General features: G+C 38.4%; 1 protein-coding gene across 1 annotated transcript; it reads left to right on the top strand.

The window, feature by feature from the left end:
- Positions 1-2,989: 2,989 nt before the first annotated feature.
- LOC137744216 (ABC transporter B family member 1-like) lies at positions 2,990-9,276 on the top strand. The gene is made up of 10 exons (XM_068484077.1): positions 2,990-3,733; positions 3,844-3,898; positions 4,032-4,207; positions 4,295-4,495; positions 4,619-4,878; positions 4,964-5,280; positions 5,376-5,599; positions 6,316-6,689; positions 6,809-7,523; positions 7,731-9,276. Exons 1-10 carry the CDS (start codon positions 3,284-3,286, stop codon positions 9,018-9,020), a joined length of 4,062 nt encoding a protein of 1,353 aa, XP_068340178.1. The 5' UTR covers positions 2,990-3,283; the 3' UTR covers positions 9,021-9,276.
- Positions 9,277-13,077: the final 3,801 nt, after the last annotated feature.

The following is a 13,077-nucleotide window of genomic DNA, read 5'->3' as shown; positions in this document are numbered from 1 at the left end:
CTTAAAATTAACCAAAGCTGAACAAAAAGAACAAAAAATCCCAACCTGAATGGCGAGTTCGATGTTAGTATAAATATATGATTGTGCCAAGCAAACAACTAATGGAAAACTTGGATTTAGTCAAGTTCGTTAAATTATTGTGCTCTCTTTTGAGTGTATATATATCGTTATATAAAAAGATAACAATTGCAAACCTATATTCATTCATCGCTAAATCATTGTGCTTTCTTTCTTGTATTCAAGTTAGAGAATTCTTGTTCGCTTGATTAATAAAATGTAAAAAAAATAATTCTTCAATACTACATAACATTGAATGATACGAAATAAATAACTGAGGTTAAAAGAAAAGTAAATAAGTTATCTCAAATTTGTACACAATCCCAGTACAAAAACAATACTAAAAAAATTGAAACTCGAGGGTATTTTCAGGGTGTCAGATGTTAATCAGTTTATTGTATTTTAGCTAAAAAAAGGGCCTGACTCACAGCCCAGTTCGTTTATTAAACTCCAAAGCGTGATTTGAATATATTCACAGAGCCTGAAAGTATGAAACACAACAGTTGGCTGAATTTTATGCTTAAGTTGTTTAATCACTTCTTAAGCTCAGAGTCAGATTGTACTCTGACTAATTAAGTTAATTAATTAGGGAATATTAATCTTGCACCTAAACAAATCCAGATATTCGCTGTCATTTCTGCAAAAGATTAACTCAATCAAAATTTAGAGCAATCCTCAGATTTGTCCACCACTTACAATTTTCTGGAATCCCACTTTAATTTTTTTTTTTTAACAATTTCAATTATCTAATTAAAAATAACTGCAAAAGTGGAAAATGGAACTTGGCTTTTTCTTGGAAAATAAAAATAGACCGTGGGTTAATTAACCAATTTTTTTTGACAAATTAATTTTATTTTTTTAAGTGTCCTTTTTTATATTGAAAGCAGATAACTTTCTGACAAGTGGCATTTTACTACAATGGTAGAAAAGAATTGTGCCTTTAAATTTTAATGTGAGTTCGAAGTCTGTTTGGTTCCTAATCTAACATTAATAACTAATGATATCGTCTTATAAAAAAGAAAAAGCAGCTAACTTCGTGGGAAAATCGCAGAGTTTACATTGACAAAGTGAGCTCACCGTCCACAGTTTTTTCAGTCAACATTCAAAGAAAACGCAGCAATAATACAATTAAGGAATATTTACAGACCATAATTTAAATATTTGATAACGAAGGGGTTTGATTGGGTGCCTTTTAAATAATAAAAGTTATTTTTTGGGGGGTGGCGGTGGGGGTGGTGGTGAAGCGTACAGTTGAGCAGCAACAACGCCGGATTTAGAGGAGATAAACAGAGAGGGGGAGCAGGTTTGAACTTTTACAAGAAAGTGAAATTTTTTCCCTTGTGCGTGCTTTTGCAATTTAACTTGTACAAGAAGCAAAAGTAACAAGGCCTTGAGACCTTCAACTGTCAATCTGATTTTTTATTTATTTTACAAACTATTATTCTAACAAAAATATTATTCGTATCATCTATTTGTACTATTATTTATAATATCTGTAATGAAATTGGAACAGATATGTGTTGGTAGACTTTACCTCAATATAGTAATAGATAATAAATGTAACATTACTCTTATTCTAACCTATACTAATGGGATGGAAAATTTGAACTTGAGTCCAACAGCAGATACACGACCTTTTCTACCTGGCCTAACTTACGTCTCAACTATCACATCTACCTTTTTTTTTGGTCTTTTTTTATGGTCATAACAACTATTACATCTATCTAAGAACAAACAAAAGGAAGAAAAAAGTCATTGTGCTCTCATTTACACTAAAGTTGGAATCTCATTTTATGTATATTAGAATAACTTTTTCTTATTACAATTAATTTAATTTAAATAAAAACTGAGATTAATTTGAAGTCAAATGCAAAAGTTAGCGTACTGGCCAGGCCAAATTAGTAACTACCATCCTAGTTTAAAACAGGAAAAAATGGTTTAAGTAATGGGATTTTGTAATTTTTCTAGTGGGTGTTGTGGGTTGAATATGTTTTGGTCAAAAAAAAAAAAAAACACATCTGTTTTCTCAGTTTTGCTTGTCGGAAAGAAAATCCTTCTCCTTTCTCACTCTGTGAGTCTGGTTTTTCTTACATATTATATATTTAATAATAATATATCAAAAAATAAGTACATTAATTAACATTTATATAATAATTTAATAGTAACAATTACGTTATATGATTTTTAAAATATATTTAATAGATAATAGAGGTTGTATCCATATGCTTGGTGATCTTTACCTCTATTAGACCTACTCTAACTCTTTGAGTAAAAATCAAAATTTAGGTTATAAACTTACCTTAACTTGTTCCAACCTTTTGAGCAAATATGAGTTAAAACTCAAAACTCATTTCTATGACAATTTTAGCTCAGGCTTCCATTGGGTTCGTGAGGCTGACCCACCATATATGTATATTTTTTCTAGCTTTATATTTATAAATTCATTGAACCCAACGATAAATATCTAATTTGATCAAATCCAACGGTAAAAAAAAAAAAAAATCTAACGGTTCAAATTTAAATCCAACCGCTAAAGTAATTAAAAAAAATATTTTATGTGTTTTATATTCTTTCGTAGTATTCCACGAGTTTCTTGGTGTCGGTTTAGTGATTTTTCAATATTTATCAGAATCTAAATATTTTTGGATTATAATATTTCTGAAAAATTATTTTCGGAATCTAAATATTTTTGCATAATTTTTTTTTAAATTACTTTAAGAAAAAAATTAGCCTAAATTTATTTTTTAATAATTTAGGGCTAAAATTTTAGGCCGATTGGAGAAGAAAAACAGTTTCTAAATTAAAATCTAAATTTTTTAAGCTAAAAACTGTTAAGTTTTTAATCCAAAAATTGAAGACAGTCTTGAAAAAATAATACAAATCAGTGCTAAGTGTAGCATTTCTCTATAAAAAGTGAGCAATCCCTCCCACCATAAAACGCACCAAAACATGGGAGGCACCAATGGAAACAGGATAACGAAAAACACACAAAACAACAAAATTATGAGAGGGAGTGAAAGAAATCAGAGGAGAGTAAGAAGAAGCGAAGACAATGAGCTCCAAAAGCCACCAGGTAGATTGAACTGATAAAAGAGAGAGATAGCAGAGGAGAGAGAGACAGAGAGAGAGAGAGAGAGTAGAGAGAGGAGAGAGGAGAGAGGAGAGAGGAGAGACAGAAGAGAGAGAGAGTGTTTGGCTTGTTCATAAAGCTAGGAATTTTTTGCAAATGTCACAAGATTCTGAAGGGATAAAGACGATTGAGCAGTGGAGATGGTCCGAAATGCAAGGTCTTGAGCTGCTGCCTGATGCTGCCGATCCTTTTAAAACCAATCCACCAGCAAACCCATCAAACCCAACGGCAACAACATCAACTCCCCAGAGGGCAACAACATCAACTCCCCAGAGGGCAGACAGAATGGAGAGCTCCGAGCCCAAAAAGGACTCCACCGGCGGCGGCGACGGTGTAGAAAAGCCGGAGTCTTTACCTGCAGTTCAGTTCAAGGAACTCTTCAGATTCGCTGATGGGTTGGATTACGTTCTGATGGCAATTGGGTCAGTCGGAGCTGTCGTGCATGGCAGCTCTCTCCCCATTTTTCTCCGGTTCTTCGCCGATCTTGTTAATTCTTTCGGCGCGAATGCGAACGACATGGATAAGATGATGCAGGAGGTTTTGAAGGTACTATATGAAACGAAATCTTAGCATGCTGTTATGAATGCGGTGATTGAATCAAAAGTTCAAAACTCCATTTTTTACTGACCTTTTTTGGGTTTGTGATTTTTTTGCAGTACGCATTGTACTTTCTGGTGGTTGGAGCTGCAATATGGGCGGCTTCATGGGCCGGTGAGCTTTTAACCGTTGGCTTTTTATTTTTTATTTTTTTTCTTTCTTTTATAATAATTTTGGGTTTTCGTTTCTGGGGTTTTTGCTAATGCAAGTGAGGACTTGGGACTTTTTTTCTAAATTTGGGTTGCAGAGATTTCTTGTTGGATGTGGACCGGAGAGCGGCAATCAACAAAGATGAGGATAAAGTACCTTGAGGCTGCTCTGAGCCAGGACGTTCAGTACTTTGACACTGAGGTTCGGACATCCGACGTCGTTTTTGCAATCAACACCGATGCAGTGATGGTCCAGGATGCCATTAGTGAGAAGGTGAAGCAAGCGGAAAGTTCGAAACTTTTGCTCGAAAATTCGAGTTGGTAAATTTGGTTCTCATTTGGGATTGGTTTTTTCGTGCAGTTAGGTAATTTCATTCACTATATGGCAACATTTGTGTCTGGATTCGTGGTGGGTTTTACTGCTGTGTGGCAATTAGCACTTGTCACACTTGCTGTTGTTCCGCTGATAGCGGTGATCGGAGCCATTCATACCACCGCATTAGGCAAAATCTCAGGCAAGAGCCAAGATGCTCTTTCACAAGCAGGACACACGGTAGAACAGGTGAGAAAATGCAGCTTACTTTTGCCTCATCTCCGTCTCCGAGCTTCGATTTTTACTTGATTTGTGGAAAAATTTAAGCTGTTTTTGCATATGGGGTTTAGCTGATTTCTCGCCAAATTGCAGACTGTAGCTCAAATTCGAGTTGTTTTGTCATACGTTGGGGAATCGAGAGCGCTACAAGCATACTCCTCGGCATTGAAGGTGGCTCAGAAGCTTGGTTACAAAAGTGGATTTGCTAAAGGAATGGGGCTCGGAGCAACTTACTTTGTAGTTTTCTGCTGTTATGCACTTCTTCTATGGTATGGGGGTTATCTTGTAAGGCACCACTTCACCAATGGCGGTCTTGCCATCTCCACCATGTTTGCCGTCATGCTAGGTGGAATGTGAGTACTGTGTTACGTTCGTGTGAGTTTGAAACTGTTTTACTAGTTAAAACGCTGTATGTTCATGCTTCTCTTTGATCAACAGAGGGTTAGGACAGTCTGTCCCAAGCATGAGCGCATTCGTGAAGGCTAAAGTTGCAGCCGCAAAGATTTTCAAAATTATTGATCACAAACCAGGCATGGACCGGAATAGCGAAGCAGGAATGGAATTAGAGTCCGTTACAGGACTAGTTGAGCTGAAAAATGTTGATTTTTCCTACCCTTCGAGGCAGGATGATCGTATCCTCAACAATTTCTCGCTTAATGTTCCAGCTGGAAAGACCATTGCTTTGGTTGGTAGCAGTGGCTCTGGTAAGAGCACTGTGGTCTCTCTCATTGAGAGGTTTTACGATCCTTCCTCAGGTAAATCATCCAGTCATTTCATTTCCAATGTCTTCGATCCAAATTCCGAATAGATGTTAACGCACCCGAGTTCATATATTTGAATTTGTGTGCAGGACAAGTGCTGCTAGATGGACATGACATAAAGACATTGAAACTAAAGTGGCTGAGGCAGCAAATAGGGCTTGTGAGCCAAGAACCAGCTCTGTTTGCTACCACCATTAAAGAAAATATACTTTTGGGCAGGCCGGATGCGGACCAAGTTGAGATCGAAGAAGCCTCCAGAGTTGCCAATGCCCATTCATTCATTATCAAACTTCCTGCTGGTTTTGATACTCAGGTGAGCTAACTACGACAGTAACATACAATTATCATATTCACAAATTAGCACAGTTCAACGTGAATCTGAACCCCCTCTGAGATACATTTCGAACACCCGAAACAAATAGGATTGTTTAGAACTTAAAATCTCTTAAATTTGGATCTGGAGTGAAAGGAGCCAGATTCAGGTCAATTTCTAATGGCTTTTAGTTTCTTATATTATATATTATTAAAGATGCATTTGGTTATTTGGTCAACAAACAAGAACGGACTTTATCTTTAGGTTTTTTTTTCTGTAATTTTTAAATAAAAGTCAATGTGGGGAAGCGTTTGGTCATGTCTGCATTTGGTAGACAGTAACATGGTGCAATCAACAATGCATGTGCAGGAATCATAAGGCTTGGCATGTCCATGGTGAAACATTGGACTGAATAAATAGAAGGGAATATTTATTTAGATTAAATAATAGCAAGTTCAAGACAAAAGAAGATACAAGGAAGAAAACCGAAGTTCGATTCCCCCTCCCCATAGATTAGAGCATTTTAGAATGTCGTTTTGTAACAAAAAAAAAGTACATATTTTGTCTGGGATTAACGATTAGACTAAAACCTGCTGTAAAACTTTCATCTCTTTCTATAGAGTATGTCTGAGATTAAATAAGAATTATTGAATTAATGGAAAAGTGAACTTAAGTGTAAAATTATACGCAAATTAACGATAAGTTGAAAATGGCAGGTAGGGGAGAGAGGACTGCAGTTGTCTGGAGGACAGAAGCAGAGAATAGCCATAGCTAGGGCAATGCTGAAAAACCCAGCAATCCTGCTCTTAGACGAGGCAACAAGTGCATTGGACTCTGAGTCGGAAAAGCTGGTGCAAGAAGCCCTTGACCGGTTTATGATTGGAAGGACAACTCTCGTCATTGCCCATCGCCTTTCAACCATTCGCAAAGCTGACCTTGTAGCTGTTCTCCAACAAGGAAGTGTTTCTGAAATTGGAACCCATGATGAACTTTTCTCGAAGGGAGAAAACGGTGTCTATGCCAAGCTCATTCGGATGCAAGAGATGGCACATGAAACTGCTCTCAACAATGCGAGAAAGAGTAGCGCAAGGTAGGGTCCACACATTGTCGATTCATGATTGTTTCTTGAACATTTATTTATCTCTACTGTAAATGTGTAGTTTTTAACTTGACAAATATATGTGCTTATCACGGTTCTTCATTTTGCAGGCCTTCTAGTGCCAGAAACTCTGTGAGCTCACCTATAATTGCCAGAAATTCCTCATATGGTCGATCACCTTACTCACGTCGGCTATCAGACTTTTCTACTTCTGATTTTAGTCTCTCCCTTGATGCCTCATATCCCAATTACCGGCATGAAAAACTACCCTTCAAGGAGCAAGCTAGTTCCTTCTGGCGCCTTGCTAAAATGAACTCTCCTGAATGGGTTTACGCTTTACTTGGGTCAGTTGGCTCTGTTGTTTGTGGTTCTCTAAGTGCTTTCTTTGCCTATGTTCTAAGTGCTGTCCTCAGTGTTTACTACAATCCGGACCATGCTTTCATGATCAAACAAATTAATAAGTACTGCTACTTGTTAATTGGACTTTCATCAGCTGCACTAATCTTCAACACATTGCAACATTTCTTTTGGGATATTGTGGGAGAAAACCTCACAAAACGGGTGAGGGAGAAAATGCTGACAGCAGTTTTGAAAAATGAAATGGCTTGGTTTGATCAGGAGGAAAATGAGAGTGCCAGGATTTCAGCAAGGCTGGCTCTTGATGCCAACAATGTCAGATCAGCTATCGGAGACAGGATTTCTGTGATTGTACAGAACACAGCACTCATGCTTGTTGCTTGCACTGCGGGATTTGTTTTGCAATGGCGCCTTGCCCTTGTCCTCATAGCCGTCTTCCCTTTGGTTGTTGCAGCCACAGTTTTGCAGGTATTTTTTTTTCCAAAAATAGTTCATCAAGCATGCATTAGAAATCATGGGAAACTAATCGAATCTTGCCACATTCAAACTGGACATTTAATTGGGGGAAAGAGTATACTCTAGTGAAAATTGATGCATGTTCTACTCTTTTTCCCTGATAGATTATCTGTTGACACGGTCATGTAATTTACTGGTCTGTTGGTGAATTTGTAACAGAAACTGTTCATGACGGGTTTCTCTGGAGACCTTGAAGCTGCACATGCCAAGGCCACCCAACTAGCTGGGGAGGCCATAGCCAATGTAAGGACTGTTGCTGCATTTAATTCAGAGGGAAAAATTGTTGGTCTTTTCACCAGAAACCTCCAGATTCCACTACGCCGGTGCTTTTGGAAGGGCCAGATTGCTGGAATTGGATTTGGGATAGCTCAGTTTGCACTTTATGCTTCCTATGCTCTAGGTCTTTGGTATGCTTCCTGGCTAGTAAAGCATGGAATCTCCGACTTCTCAAAGACAATCCGAGTTTTCATGGTCCTCATGGTGTCTGCAAATGGTGCAGCAGAAACATTGACCCTGGCACCTGACTTTATCAAAGGTGGTCGAGCCATGCGATCAGTGTTTGAACTCCTTGACCGCAAAACTGAAATTGAACCTGATGATCCAGATGCTACTGTAGTCCCTGATCGTCTGCGTGGGGAAATTGAATTGAAGCATGTAGACTTTACTTACCCTACTCGCCCTGATGTCCCTATTTTCCGTGACCTCTCCCTCCGTGCCCGAGCAGGCAAGACTCTTGCCCTTGTTGGTCCTAGTGGATGTGGTAAGAGTTCAGTCATTGCGCTGATACAGCGATTCTACGACCCAACATCAGGACGAGTTATGATTGATGGGAAGGATATTCGAAAATACAATCTGAAGTCCCTAAGAAGGCACATTGCCGTGGTTCCACAGGAGCCATGCCTCTTTGCTACAACCATATACGAAAATATTGCTTATGGACACGAGTCAGCAACTGAGGCTGAGATCATTGAAGCTGCAAATCTGGCTAACGCTCACAAGTTCATATCTGCATTGCCGGAGGGATACAAAACATTTGTTGGGGAACGGGGAGTTCAGTTATCTGGAGGACAGAAACAAAGAGTTGCAATTGCCAGGGCTTTATTGAGGAAGGCAGAGGTTATGCTTCTTGATGAGGCAACAAGCGCACTTGATGCTGAGTCGGAGAGCTCTATTCAAGAGGCACTAGAGCGTGCTTGCTCGGGAAAAACCACAATTGTGGTTGCACACAGACTATCAACTATCAGAAATGCGCATGTCATTGCAGTGATTGATGATGGAAAGGTGGCAGAGCAAGGATCCCACTCCCATCTATTGAAAAATTACCCGGATGGGTGTTATGCGCGCATGATACAGCTACAAAGATTCACGCACACCCAAGCCATCGGAATTGCATCAGGTTCAAGTTCATCAATAAAACCGCGAGAAGAGGAAGAAAGAGAAGGAAAGTAAGGTGAAGTCACATACTAGTAAAGAGGAGTATATGCCCACATACCACCCCTTCTGATTTTTTGTTTTTGTTTTTTGTTTTTCTGTTTTTGGTATAGTATATGTAGTATCTTTCTTCCACCACCAAAGCCACCCCACCCCCACCGCACCCCCCCCACCCGCCCCCCCCTCTCCTTATTTTTACCATATATATGTTTCTCTACCCTTATGAATCTTTGAAGAGAATGATAGTTGGCAAATATTGAAATTGATAATTAAACCCTTGTGGATTTTCACCAAGAGATTCTTAGCTGTCTCCAGTTTTATATTCTCTCAAGTCCAGGTCACGTAATAAGAGTTAGATAGGCGCAAGGAGAGATACAACCAGTTACAAGACAGATTCTCTCAAACTCTAACCGTCACAACATGATGACAACTCGACGTACAAACCCACGTGTGCATGCTTTAATTGTCAAGATCAATCGTGCCTAGAATCCAGTTGGTGTTTCACAATAATGATCAGCACCCCTGCAGTTTGAGTATGAATTGGATAAACTGTGTTAGAAATCCATCACTGTCCAACACTGATCGCATGGCAAATGGGTATAATGGCGTCGGATGTAGACCAGGGACTGGGATAAAAAGGAGACCTGGATGTTAGGCTTTTGATTAATTGCATGTCACTGTCCAAACTTTGAACATGATTGGTCCATCGGTCTGTGACGATTTGAAATGGTCCAATCCAACCCAGTCCAGATCTGAATAGGATAAATGCATGTATATGTGATGGAGCTTGTGGGGGACAGTATTATTGAGTTATTTGATGCCCATGTGCATGAGTTTAAAGACAGAGAAATGGGAGGGAGATTGAATACAGCTGAAAAAAATAGACAGAGACCCAAGAGGTGGAGGGAAATGAATACTTCAAGTTAGTGGCTCGTAGTGGACAAAGGCTGAGAGAGAGAGAGAGAGAGAGAGAGAGAGAGAGAGGATGAATGTATGGCATTAGAAAATGACATGGTAATTTGAGAGATTTTGGGAAATGAATACTTCAAGTTAGTGGCTGGAAGTGGATAAAGGCTGAGAGAGAGAGAGAGAGAGAGAGAGAGAGAGAGAGAGAGAGAGAGAGAGAGAGAGAGAGAGAGAGAGAGAGAGAGAGAGAGAGAGAGAGAATGAATGTATGGCATTAGAAAATGTCATGGTAATTTGAGAGATTTTGGTGTTTGATTTGTGGGTGGCATGTGTGTGTGAGAGTGGCCCTCCACCTAATCTCTGTCCCAAGGGAATACAAGGTAAATATATGAGTGCTAAGTGATGGGAGAAGGACTGATGAATTGGGCAAGTCAAGGTTGTAATGTTCTAAACAAATTATGCATTGCTATGTGAAACTTAAAATGAATGACATCTTGTTATTAGTTCAATATTTTACCATCAGTTCAGTATATCACCATGACGCCTCTAGGGTATATCTTCTTTAGAGAAGGAGATCTAGACAAAAATTTACTGGCACCACCATTCTAGAGAGTGGTTGGAGTAGCATTATTCAAGTAGTACATTACTTTTCAGGTACTCACACCTTTGTAACTGGTTATAAATAGCTGCGAAGTAATTATTTGAAATCAAATTTAACCAACTATTTGTTAGCATTCTTGGAGATGCTTGAAGCCTGCCTGCCTTTATTCATTTACCATGAATCATTTTGTTTGCATATCCTCCCCTTTTGAGATAGTGGAAAACACACACTGCTTTTTAGTGCTAGTCTGCTACAGAATCGATATCCCTTGTCTGAAACAGAAATGGAAAAAGTGAAAAACAAATGGAAGAGACAAGAATGCCAGATCCTCAGGTTGGATTACAGCAATGTTTCCTTCTCAATCAGAGAGTAAAAACTGAAAAGGGTGCAACTCTAACCATGGAGACTGAGGATTTTTTTGGTATGCTCTCGAGAATTTTGTTCATCGGGTTTTTAGGCCCCTAGGTCTAAAGGAAAAACAAATCCGGTGCATACGATACAACGGAGCATAGGGAGAATTTTCGTGATTGAGCAATTGAATTTAATCATCGTGTAATGATTTTAATTTTTTTTTTCTCTATTTGTTAGTTATTTGGGGTGCTTATTGGAGTAGAGACACTTTCTTCAATAGAAATCAAAATAAAAACCTGCTCAGAAACGGAAGAAAAGGTGGTATGCTTTGCCTGTAGGGCTAGTAGAATAATGAGACCATGCTTGCTGTGTAGGATAGAGTCACTCAGATACTTCCACAAAGTTTAGTTGAAGTCATCATTTGCTGTTGGTGCTGGTCGGACAAGGGAGAGGGACTTGTCTTCTGCCTCGGGAGGCCTGGATATACATGCATCTTTTTAGGGCCAGTTTGGTGGGCCGGTTAGGCTAGGTTGTAAACATTTAAAATGGATTTGAACCCAGCAGATGTTGTTTTTTTATTGGTCACATACTAGTTTTTGAGCTTGGGATGTAAGTCCGTAATAGGTTCCGTGCCCTAATTCTTCAACTACACCATTTATTTCTTCGATTGAGATCTAGAATATTGGATCTATGGTTCTAATTAAGCTGACCACCACAAATTACCTTACATGGAGTGCTCTCTTTGCTCTGATCTTCCGTCAGTATAATTTCACTGGAATTATTGATGACCTATGGTGGCTCCGCCCAAATACCTTCTTGATTCATCATGAAATCACACATCTGCACTAAATCCTCAATATGTGGCTTGGTTTGAGAATGATCATAATATTCTGATCTAAACTAATTCTACACTCATGATCAAAATATTATGATCTAGATGAATTCTATGCTCTCTGATTCTCTATTCCTTACACTGTTGTTGTTACCTCTACTCATGAGTTTTGGTCAAAATTGGAAATCCAAACTTGCGACGGCTTCGTAATTGCACATTCATGAGCTTTGGTCAAAATTGGAATCCAAACTTGCGACGGCTTCGTAATTGCACATTCATGAGCTTTGGTCTCGTATTCATAACATCACCAAGGGAGATTCTATTGTTGCAATTTGTCTTCAACAAATTGAAGAAATCGATGATGCTTTTGCAAGTGCTGGTGTCTAGTTGAAGATTATGAATTCATCTTTATCACTCTTCATAGTTTGCTGCTTGAGTAGAAATCATTTGTTGATGCAATCAAATTTTGGCTTGGTTTTACTACAATTGATGAACTTCATAGCATACTTCTCAGTAAGGAAATTCAATTGAACAATTGGAAGAAATCCTCATCTTCCACACCTTTTTAAGCCTACAATTCATCAAGTGGAATTCTCCTACACCAACTGGTGACTCAAATTCTCAAGCTTATGTTGCTCAGAGTGGACCTAATTTCAATTCCTATCAAGGTCGTGGTATGGATCGAAAATTTTCAAGCACTAGGAATTAAGGAAATCAGAGGTACAATCAAGGTAATCAAGGCAATTAAAGGTACAGTTGAGGCAATCAAGGTAACTAGAGGTACACTCATGGTTCTTGCTCTCATTTCAACAACTCTAGGTAAAATGGTCCTTGAAATTAACTCTCACCATCAAGATGGTCCTTGAAATCGAAAATCAATCAATGTAGTCCCTTAAAATAGGTTTCGCAAATCAATGTGGTCCTTCAGTCATAATTATGTTAAAACTTCTGTTAAGTGCTGATATGACACATAAATGGGTCACATAAGTTCTTTTTTCTTGCAAATGGTCATTGAAATTGACTCGCGACATCAAAATGGTCATTGAAATTGACATGCGACATCAAAATGGTCCTTGAAATTGACATACGACATCAAAATGGTCCATAAAATTGAAAATCAATCAATATAGTCCTGCAAGTAAATGTCCCAAATCAATATAGTCATTTTGTCACAACTCTGTCAAAATTTTTGTTATGTGCAGATGTGACACATGAATGGATCACACAAGTCTAAATTATAAAAAATTACAAATAGATATAATAATTCAATAGTTAATAAAAAGTTGTGAACCAAAAACCCAATCTTGCAATCACCTCCAATCCCATTCCACATTCCTCTACCTCCCTCATTGTCTATTCTTTATAAAAAAAAATCTCAACATCCC

This window comes from Pyrus communis, chromosome 9, assembly GCF_963583255.1.
Source record: "Pyrus communis chromosome 9, drPyrComm1.1, whole genome shotgun sequence".
Lineage (NCBI taxonomy): Eukaryota > Viridiplantae > Streptophyta > Magnoliopsida > Rosales > Rosaceae > Pyrus > Pyrus communis.
Note: the sequence above shows the minus strand (reverse complement) of the source record. Positions and strands in the feature narration are given on the sequence as shown.

Bases quoted from the DNA above. Each gene is read 5' to 3' on its own strand.
- LOC137744216 (XM_068484077.1), top strand. From the start codon at position 3,284: ATGTCACAAGATTCTGAAGGGATAAAGACGATTGAGCAGTGGAGATGG. The intron at 4,496-4,618 runs GTGAGAAAATGC...GCCAAATTGCAG, and splicing joins CAGGACACACGGTAGAACAG to ACTGTAGCTCAAATTCGAGT. The intron at 4,879-4,963 runs GTGAGTACTGTG...TTTGATCAACAG, and splicing joins GCCGTCATGCTAGGTGGAAT to AGGGTTAGGACAGTCTGTCC.